The sequence below is a fragment of the Bufo gargarizans genome, chromosome 2 (assembly GCF_014858855.1).
Source record: "Bufo gargarizans isolate SCDJY-AF-19 chromosome 2, ASM1485885v1, whole genome shotgun sequence".
Lineage (NCBI taxonomy): Eukaryota > Metazoa > Chordata > Amphibia > Anura > Bufonidae > Bufo > Bufo gargarizans.
This window is the reverse complement of record NC_058081.1, coordinates 149,334,827-149,345,096: the sequence shown is the minus strand read 5'-3', so window position 1 is coordinate 149,345,096 and position 10,270 is coordinate 149,334,827. Positions and strand designations below refer to the sequence as shown.

Genomic DNA, 10,270 nt, shown 5'->3' with positions numbered 1-10,270 from the left:
GAAGGGAGTGGTCGACAGTGTCAAAGGCAGAGGACAGGTCAAGGAGAAGGAGGACAGAGTTTTGGTTTGGGCAGTTAGTAGGTCATTGGTGACTTTGGTAAGGGCAGTCTCAGTCGAGTAGTGAGGTCGGAAGCCAGATTGTAGCCGGTCAAAGAGGGAGCAGGAGGAGAGGTGAGAGGACAGTTCTGAATAGACATGTTTAAGTAGCTTGTTGACCTAACAACCCCAGTTATTGACAACTGTGTCTCATCCTCATCATGAACCTCTTGAGACACTAATTGCAGTTGACTTATTGGCAGTTGTGTCTCATCATCATCATCCACCTTGTGAAACACTAATTGCCATTCCCCACCATCATCTTCCTCTGACTGTGGATGCTCCAGAGTTTGCGAATCAGGGCACAAGATCTCCTCATGTCCCTCTTCAAGCAAGCTTGACGAGAGGCCCAAATCAAGGAATGGCGATGAAGACAGCTCCTAGGAATATCTGAATGTGGGATCACTTGTTTGCCAAGACTCTCTATGGTGGGTGGAAGGAGTATCAGGGTGAGGATTCTGTTGACCAGACTCTTGGATACTGAGACTGGACTTTGTGGAAGACCGGGCGGTGCTTAACCGAATGGAAGCATTATCTGCTGCAAGCCAACCGACCACTTGCTCGCACTGGTCTGACAGGTGCCATGTGTGAGACGAAAGTATTGCGCCTGCACGGAATCTGGCACCATTCATTTCAATGGGGCTGTGTACATGAGCGTTGTTTTTCAAGCATCACTTCCGTGTTGCGTGAAAATCGCAGCATGTTCTTTATTCTGCGTTTTTAACACAGCACAGGCCCCATAGAAATGAATGGGGCTGCGTGAAAAACGCATTGCATTAGGATGCAATGCATTGCGTTCCGTTTTTTTAACCCATGTTTCTTAGCAACACTTGAAAAGGGTGATTAGACAGGAAGTAATTTTTTTCAGCGTCTGGCTCATGCTACATGTTCCAAGCTGGTTTGGCTGCCCTTGTTCTGATGTCCTGCAAATATGCCAAGACAAGCAAGCCCATGGACATGGAGAAGTTGATTGTAGAGGTCCAGGACAGGCCCTGCCTGTGGGACAGTCGGTCTGGTGACTACCATGACATATAAGAAAGATGCTGCCTGGGAGGAAGTAGCCAAGGAGGTGCTTTCCAGCGTTCGGGGCAAAATCCTGGAACCCAAGTGCAGTACTTTAAGTAAGTGCACTGTATATACACACATTTGTGATGACTTTATATTCAAAGTAGCATAGCACATGTGTAACATTGCCCTCCATTACAAAGCACGTTATCCGAGGAGATAGTTTGCCATGTGCTATGCCAGGCATCCTCAAACTGCGGCCCTCCAGCTGTTGCAAAACTACAACTCCCAGCATGCCCGAACAGCCTACAGCAGGGCATTGTGGGAGTTGTAGTTTTACAACAGCTGGAGGGCCGCAGTTTGAGGATGCCTGTGCTATGCTATAGAGGACATCCCTACAATAGCACATGGTAGTCATACAGTATGTCATGTATTCATTTATGTATGTTTTATTTTTTTGTAGTTGATGAAATAAAGAATAGATGGCGGAGTTGCCGGGACCAATTTAGGAAGCAAATGGCCCATCAAGGCCGCAGTGGTTCAGGGCCGCTGAAGAAAAGGCCATACATATATAAAGAGCAGCTCATGTTCCTACGAGATATAATGGACGTGCAACCGTAAGTACATATGTAATCATTATTGTAATAATTATTGTATGGTCCGAAATAAATTGAGTATTTTTAAAGGGAACCTGTCATCAAGTTTATGCTAACCTCCCTGAGAGCAGCATAAATTAGTGACACAAATGCAGATTTCAGTGGCATGTCACTTATGACCTAAAAGTAAGTTGGTTCTGAGAACCAGGATCAGAATCATTGAAGCCCAGGCCTTGAAAAGAATCAAATCTACCTGAGAATAGTCATGGTTATTCCTAATCTCCTACTCTCCCCAACCAATCTGCTGATAATTGGCAGACTGTCATAAATGACAGACCACTGTAATCAAGTCACCGGTCTGTACTTTATTCTGCCGTGATTATGGGCAGCATAACGTTGCTGACAGGTTCCCTTTAAATACATGTATTTTAATAATGTTTTCTCTATTGAAGGACGGAAGACAACCTGGAGGAAGAGACTGAGCAGGCTGCCGAGCAGCATTCTTCTGCTGCTGAGGAAGAGAATCCCCCTTCCCTGGCCACAGAAGAGATGGCTGAAGCTGGACTATCCACCAGCTTCACGCCCCACATCCCTCCTGCAGAGTCTGCACCTTCACTTCAGCTGGAGGCACGTCGGAAACGGTCGATGCCCAGAGCTGAAGTGGAGGTCAATACTCGGGTACTGGACTACTTGTCCAGAGTCCGGCAGGAGAACCATTATGTGTTGTATGGGCGCAGTCTTGGAACCCTTTTAAAGAAAGTTCCAGAGGATCTTTATCTGCGGACCCAAGGCGCCTTTGGGATAGTTATTCAGGCAGCCACTCAGCCAAAGGATCCTACAGAAGTGTTTATAGCGCTTGAAAATTGGCGCTTATATGGGAGCACCTATGGGCCACCACCTGGGCCTCCTTCGCAGATTCCTATCAGGGCTCTCCACTACCCTCCTCCTCGGCAACCATTCTCCCCCTCCACCCCAATAATATGGCCACAGATATAGTGCAGAGGCAGCATATCCTCAACCTGCTCCACCACAGCACTTTGCCCCCTCTTTTCAGGGAAGTTACCAGCCCTCTCAATCAGATGTTAACCCCCCACACGTTACTACAATTTGTAACCGATTTAAGTTATATATTGTTATGACTATTTTGCGTTCATATTTTTCCAGTAAACAAAAAAAAAAATCCACAATTGGACAGTGTTTTATTTTATTACTAGTAAGCTACACAGTAGTGTTATGTACATCAATTCGGAAAGATGATTTATCATAGTGACATTATGAGGGATTCGTTGATATTTCACATGCATTTTTATAAACATTTTATGCATGTGAATTATGTAAGCTCGCAACCCACGTCAAGGGTCCTCATATTTTTGCGAGTCCCTAACTTTAAAATAAAAAATAAATAAAAATTATCCATCCAGGATACATACAATGTATAGTCATCTTGACGTTATTTAAACATCATCATCTTGGACCATATGAAGAGGGCTGTTGATTAAATGTAAATGACCCAGCAGGAGACATGAAATAGTCAATAATTATCTCACTCAGTCCTGCTGAACCAGCTCTTCAAGTAGAGAAGGGTCTCCATGGTCCATACCTGCATTGGTCCATATGGCCACGTGTATATGGTGCAGGTTAGTATTTACCACACGTTACACATCTTTATTACATGTTCACACTGCTGTAGCTCAGAGAATAAATAAATTGACCACACGTGAACTGGCAAAATATTTTATTAACCTTTTATCTGAAAAACTAGAAGTTATATACAATAAATAGAACACTATAACATAACTGCAAATAACATCTTAAAACTGTTTCTACCAGCTTTCTTCTAGTAGCGGCTGATTCCTTCAGCTTCTCTACATCACAGCAAGAATCACCCACCAGCCGGGATGACAACAGTAGAGGAGAGCCATGCCAGCAAACACAAATGGGCTGGGCTATGTATACTCCCAGCTTTCCTATCAGCACCCTACCTGGGTTTTGCTGCTAACAACATTTATCACCTATCCACAGGATAAGTGATAATTATATGATCATAGGGGGGTACAACCACTGGGACCCCATTGCTCCATTCACTTCTATGGGGGTGCTCTGCTATCTTCATTGATCCCACAGAAGTGAACTGAGCGGTGGCAGGCGTGCATGCCTCTGTTCCATTCACACAGAGGGCTCTCATTCTTGTCAGCATTGGGGGTCCATGGCAGTCATACCCCAGGCAATTTACCACCTATCCTGTTAGGGGAATGGGAAAAGCCCCAACTCTTGGAACTGACCTCTCCTTTACGCATCTTTACAGATGAGACTTAATTTACAGAACATGAGAAGATCCGAGAAAAACATTAATGAGAAGGAAAAAAAAAAAAAAGGTCATTCAAGAGGACCTGTCCGCTCACCTGATAGGTTTGCTTTAATAAACACTTGCATTTTCTATGAAATAATGCTAGAGCATCTTTTCATAGAACCCTGCATTGTATTGTTCCTCTATTATTCCTCCTGGAAATGTATATATAAACTGGGTGTTATCACATTCTCCGTCAATAATACCAGTCCTTAAACAAGGGATCAGCAACTTTCGGCACTCCATGTGCTATGAAACTACAACTCCCAGCATGCAAACATGCTTGGCTGTTCTCAACTCCCAAAGAAGTTTATGGAACATTCTGGGAGTTGTAGTTTTATAACATCTGGCATGCCGGAGGTTGCCGATCCCTGCCCTACACTCTGACGCTGCCGAATCTGTGCTGGCAGTGTCAGACTATGGTGGGCGCACCTTATTGACAAGGGAAATGTTAACACCCAGTTTTCAATTTACTCATACAATTTCAGGAGGAATAATAGGATCGCAAAGTTTTAAGAAAAGATGCTTCAAATACATGCATTATCTAAAGCAGACATGTCAGGAAAGTGGAAGGTTCTTTTTAACCCTTCTTGTGCTACATGTAATACATTTGAAAGAAAATCAACCAAGATAATTAGCCCATTCAGAGCTCCTTGACTGCGAGAAATTGTGCACTGAACAGTCTGTTCAGGTTTTCATGGCTCACGTGTGGCACAATGGTATACTGGCAGCTATTAATACAGGCACTTAACATTCTGCCCGGGGAAGGCATTAACTAGACTGAGATATCCCATATTCTTGGAAATGTCTTCTGCATTCCATATTACGGTTCCCTCCTACTTATCAAGCAAAGCACAAATAATTGATGTGACAAGGTGAAATGAAGACCACACAACACTACGTATAACATAACGGAACTGGCTTCAGTAAAATTATCAAAATGAAATTAAAAAAATGGTTTCAGCAACAATCATTTCAGTGCAATCATTGTCTGCAGTGCAAAACTAACAAGCGATCATTTTTATTATATGTTCTATGTAGATCAGAAAATAAAGTCCGTCTTCAGAATAGGAAGGCCTCCGGCACGTGGCCATATGCTTTTTGTGCAAAATATGAATGCGGTGTGTTCCATCCGCATTTTATTTGCGGCCTCATTCTCAATGGTTCTGTGGTCTGCATTTTGCGGACAGAGTCTTTTTCTTTGCAGAACAGACGTACGGATGCAGAAAGTACACAGAGGATCTACGCGCTTTACGCATCCGTATGTTCATTCCGCAGAAGGATAGAACATGTCTGCAAAATTAGGACTGCGGATCCATTGAAGTCAATAGGTCTGCAAACAATGCAGATGCAACATGGAACACATCTGTATTTTGTGTATCCGTGATTTGCTGACTGCAAAATGGATATAGTCATGTCTTTGGGGCTTTATGCAGATTTTCTTCTTTTTCTTAATTTTTTTTTATCCTCTTTTGTTCTGCTATGGGTACAAAAGTGGTTTAAATGGCTAGTAAACAAACTGCAGTCATTGCAGGCAGCACTGCCAGACAGGGCAAAGCTTTATCCTTCTTTACTCCCTGGGAACCATGCCAACATGGCAATAGACTGTAAAACACCGCTTCTGCTCTCAGGTACAGAAATACTTAACGTACAGCTGCCTGCTATGAATAAGTCAACGTCAGACACCCATGTGCAACTCTTTTCAGACCTGTAGATAAACCTGTAATATCAGAAAAGAAAAAACACAACATAGCATTTCTTACAAATTACATTTAAAGTGCCCACAACATAGAAATTAGTGTTATTGCAACTCTGTGCTCTACAGTGCCCTCCTTCAGAGGTCTGCACGGAAATGAACAACTTCCCTACAGGTCTAACAGCAACAAAATCTTCCCTATTCTATCCCAAAGGGAAAAAAGAACTCCTTGGGAAATGTGGACGAAACTGAATGGAAATGATGGCGTTCGCAGGGGAGCATCGGATTCTGCTTTGGCATTACATGACAGAACAGCTGGGATCCACGGTCTTGTGGGACTGAAAAAGCAGAAGAGGCAAAGATGTTAAAACTAAAACATGCATTTACAACACAGAGACACGTGAGGTTTAGACTATTATATGGAACTGTGCGGTCTGTAAACCTGGTCCCACTGTTCCCTATTGCCTTTAGAACAGAAAGTGAATCATACAACGATACACAGGCCAGTGGCAATGCCAAAGATATCATGTCACAAAATAAATTAAAAAAGTGCCATACAGCTGTAAGCACATGGCGGCAAGGGGGGTGCTTTCTTTGCCAGTCCCGATATCCCACACGCTGATGGAGGATGCGTCCAATTTATGACGAGGCGGGGAGAGTGGCGTAAAAAGGCGCTTGAAATTATTTTAAAAAAATAGCCACATGTAAAAAGTCGCAAACGCATGTGTTTGCAACTATTTAAGGCCAGGTACAGGGAACTGATAAATCTCCCCCATACTGTGGTATTATGGTACTTTATGTTTTCCACACAGACATGGTTGGACAGGCAGATACAAATGCATATGTTTGCACTGCATATTCTTTGGTCTATCTGGGAAAACACGTGGATAAACTGGATGTGAACTTACAATAGCAGCCAACTGTATGGGCCAAAAGTGATGGAACCTGTATTTGCCGAAAAAATAAATGTGTCACCATTTATAGCCAAAAAGACTGGGCAGCTGGCACCTCCACGTAGGCCGCAGCGGATTACAATAGCTGAACATGCATCTCATCCTAAGATTAGCATTCTCATCCCTGCACAATCAGTGATAATTTGGAAGAATTTCTTAAACTAGTATCAATATTTGCTGCCTGTAACTTGAGCATTAAAATTTAATAATTATGCCATGTGCTGAATATATGGAGCAGTGCCTGTGGTTTATGAGAACAGCGTTGAACACACCTTAGTGCTAGATTTACAGAGAAGTCAAAAGGTGTCTTGCCATAAAGCCTGTTGTACAACTGGTAAAGCTAGGCTGCAGACTTTTTAAAATATAATAAAACAGGTATGATTCCCCATTAAAAGGGCTGTACGCGTGTTTAACATTGGTGGTCTATTCTCAGGATAGGTTATCAATATTCTATCGGCACCTCCATAGCCGGCAATGTACCGTACTTCATCTCGCAGCTTACCAAAACACAATGCCGTCCATTGGAGTGTATCTGTGCTTAGTACTGCAGCTGAGCCCCATTCACTTGAATGGGACAGAGCTGCCACGTGACCGATGAACATCACAGGCCTAGGATAAGAAGGCAGCATTCATTGGAACGGCGCTGTCTCCTCAAGCAGCTGATTATGGGGGAATTCAGACGCCCACCGATCTGATAATGATGACCTACCCTGAGGAAAGGCCATCAATACCAATAACCTCAGAAAACCTCCTTTAATTGTATTTAGCTGTGCATGGTTATGAACCAATGAAAACTAAATGACTTACATAAAACTACAGCGAATGGCATGATGGGATAATAAATAAGACACGAATTGCAAAGTGATAATCATGTAACTTTGAAGAATGTAGGCTTTCCTTGTGCATTCTATAAGGGCCCAGTAGGTTTAGATTAAAGCCATGCTTGTTATTCACACTAGGGGGCAGCATGCACATGATGGTCCACACGAGTGGCCTCACCTGCAGACACCTGCCTGCTGCATCATGACACTAAGCAGCATTTCTTTTTCTTTCTTTTGGGCTGAATTGCCATTGGAAATGTGCAAGAATATGGGGGGGGAGAAAAACAAAGGGTCAAATTTTTGTGTTCACTCAAAGAAAAAGAGGGGGGAAAGAAAAGTACACATTACCTTAGAACGAAACTCAGCCAATTCCTCGTCTAGAAATTCCTCATCAGTTTCCCCTTCGTCTCTTCTCACTCTAAAGACCGTCCGTTCAGCAAATTCCTAAACACAATTGTAGCATCTAAGAATACATTTCCAGTATATCCTGTCCAACCTTACTGGCATAGGGTGCACATTTAAAGGGGTTGTACTGCAATGGACATGCATTATCCATCTACATGTATCCTATTCAATTAAATGTCCATCGTAGGAAAACCCACTTTTGCTAGGTGGAGAGGACTAAGTGAATCTTTTATAACTTCCCAGCAGGAATCAAATTACAAAATATGGCCGCTGCAATCTTTAGATGACCCTTGGTCCACTTCCTAAAATTGTCAATTCATTTGTCACCGATTTGGGTCTTAAAGTAGTCTTAAAAAAATAAAAATAAATGCATTGCTGGCCACAACTAGAGATGAGAGTTTCATATTTTTAAATTCGTTCACACTTAGGTTGTTGGTAAAAGGTGAATTGCGTTATGGATTCCATTACCACGGACCATAACGCAATTCTATGACAGAATGCATAACTGAATGCCTTTAGAGGAGTCCTCTCCTGCATAACGGAAACGGGACGGATCCGTTCTGGACCCCATAGACTTCTATTATGACGGAAGGCATTCCGTTATGCATTCTGTCATAGAATTGCGTTATGGTCTGTGGTAACGTAATCTCAGACGGAAATGGCTCAAAAAATGTGCATAAGGTTACTTTCACACATGCGTTTTAGTTTCAGGTTTTGAGATTTGGCAAAGATCCGTTTTGATCACACATCAGTATGCATCCGATCTGTTAGGATGCGGGTGTGTGAAATTAAAATGGAACAAACTGGATATGTTTTTTAGGATCAGTCTCCATTGACTTACATTGTTTTTGGTGACGGATCAAGTTGTTTGACTGGACACAAATCCGCAGCTTGCAGCGGTTTTGAGTCTGGTCACAAAACGGAATGCTGACGGAATGGAAGGCATCCTGAACGGATCTCTTTCCTTTCAGAATGAATGGGGACAAAACAGAAACTTTTTGGCGCGGTTTTAAGATCCACTGCCAGATCTCAAAAATCGAAATGCCAAAACGCATATGTGAAAGTAGCCTTACTGATGCACTGTATCCATTTTTTTCCCTTTATTTTTCGGTTCTTCTGATGGATCAGAAGAACTGAAAAATAACAGCATCTCTCTAAGGGCTATGGCACGCAAACGTATTTTTTTCCGCTCCCGTTCCTTTTTTTGCGGCCCATATGCGGAACCATTTACTTCAATGGGGCTGTAGAAATTACAGAAGTTACTTTGCGTGCATTCCGTTTCCATATGGTCGTTCGGCAAAAAAGTAGCACGTCTTATTGTCCGCAAATCACGGTCTGAGGCCCCATTCAAGTCAATGGGTCCGCAAAAAATACGGAACACATCCGTATGTCATCTGTATTTTGCAGATCCATACTGTAGAAATACTATGCCCAGCCCATATTTGCTCATGTGCTTGGTGATTAATAAGTTACTGTTTCTGTATATGATCCGCAAAAAAACGGATCAAATACAGAAACCATACAGATATGTTTTGTGCAATAACGGAACGGAAGAGGACTTAAAACAGAGGAGAAAAAACAAAAACTCATACTGAATGGATCCGTGAAAAAAAGACTGCAAAACAATGGTCGTGTGCATGAGCCCTAACACTGTCACGATTAAAGAGACAGACAAAACTCTGCCAATGACAGCCAAAGCCCTTCTTCCACATCTAACAGAATAAAAAAAGTGAACAAGTGACTGCTCTCATCGGACGGACTCTTGGCCATGGCTGTCCTGTGTGAGTAAGAATATATGATGCAGGTATCAAATGAGAAATGGTCTCCCACTGGTGGGAGGTTATTCTATATGATAGCTGCAACTGAAAAATCTGTACAATTTATTTCGATGCTTGGGAACTAAATCTTCTGCGTGTGACGGCACCTAAAGAGTGACCTAGATTGACAGCAGATATCTAGTTTTATAGAAATCAAATTAATGTGCACCAAACATTTCATATCTTAGTTCGGCAACTTCCCACTCATAAGGATTAGAGCAATAGAAGTTTACTGCAAAACATAGAAAGAGGTGGATAATTAACGTCTGCTAGACAACACAGCAACAGAATCCTGGTCAGAAAATCCTCACCTCACCAGTGGAGTCTAGTAATGTAACCTTCATATCGTCCCCTGTTCCCCAAGATTTTTGAGTTTTCCACACAAAATCTGAAGGAGGGTTGTGAATAGCTCCAGGACCAGCTGCCCATATCTGTCAGAAACACAGATCAGACAGTACATGTGAAATACTGAAAAAGTCATTCATCTTCTGTACTACAGAGTTCAACACAAGTTACTGGAGTGTGGTCCTCATG

The 10,270-nt window shown here is 42.6% G+C and overlaps 2 protein-coding genes across 3 annotated transcripts in view; one reads left to right on the top strand and one right to left on the bottom strand.

Annotated features, from left to right (window-relative positions):
• Positions 1-981: 981 nt before the first annotated feature.
• LOC122925722 lies at positions 982-2,693 on the top strand. Its single transcript, XM_044277067.1, has 3 exons — positions 982-1,111; positions 1,565-1,718; positions 2,150-2,693. The coding sequence occupies exons 1-3, from the start codon at positions 982-984 to the stop codon at positions 2,691-2,693; spliced, it is 828 nt and encodes a 275-aa protein (XP_044133002.1).
• Positions 2,694-3,417: 724 nt separating this feature from the next.
• LOC122927596 (lamin-L(III)-like) overlaps positions 3,418-10,270 on the bottom strand; it is a 54,755-nt gene continuing 47,902 nt past the window's right edge. Inside the window, exons 9-12 of one of the 2 annotated variants that reach the window (XM_044279575.1) lie at positions 10,048-10,167; positions 7,863-7,958; positions 7,693-7,753; positions 3,418-6,078 (exon numbers count right to left, since the gene is read on the bottom strand). In XM_044279575.1, the coding sequence (XP_044135510.1) occupies positions 7,715-7,753; positions 7,863-7,958; positions 10,048-10,167 (255 nt within the window). In that variant the 3' untranslated portion in view covers positions 3,418-6,078; positions 7,693-7,714. The remainder of the gene's footprint in view (positions 6,079-7,692; positions 7,754-7,862; positions 7,959-10,047; positions 10,168-10,270) is intronic. The other variant, XM_044279576.1, reaches the window with a different exon arrangement.

Bases quoted from the DNA above. Each gene is read 5' to 3' on its own strand.
- LOC122925722 (XM_044277067.1), top strand. From the start codon at position 982: ATGTTCCAAGCTGGTTTGGCTGCCCTTGTTCTGATGTCCTGCAAATAT. The intron at 1,112-1,564 runs GTGACTACCATG...ATTTTTTTGTAG, and splicing joins CCTGTGGGACAGTCGGTCTG to TTGATGAAATAAAGAATAGA. The intron at 1,719-2,149 runs GTAAGTACATAT...TCTCTATTGAAG, and splicing joins GATATAATGGACGTGCAACC to GACGGAAGACAACCTGGAGG.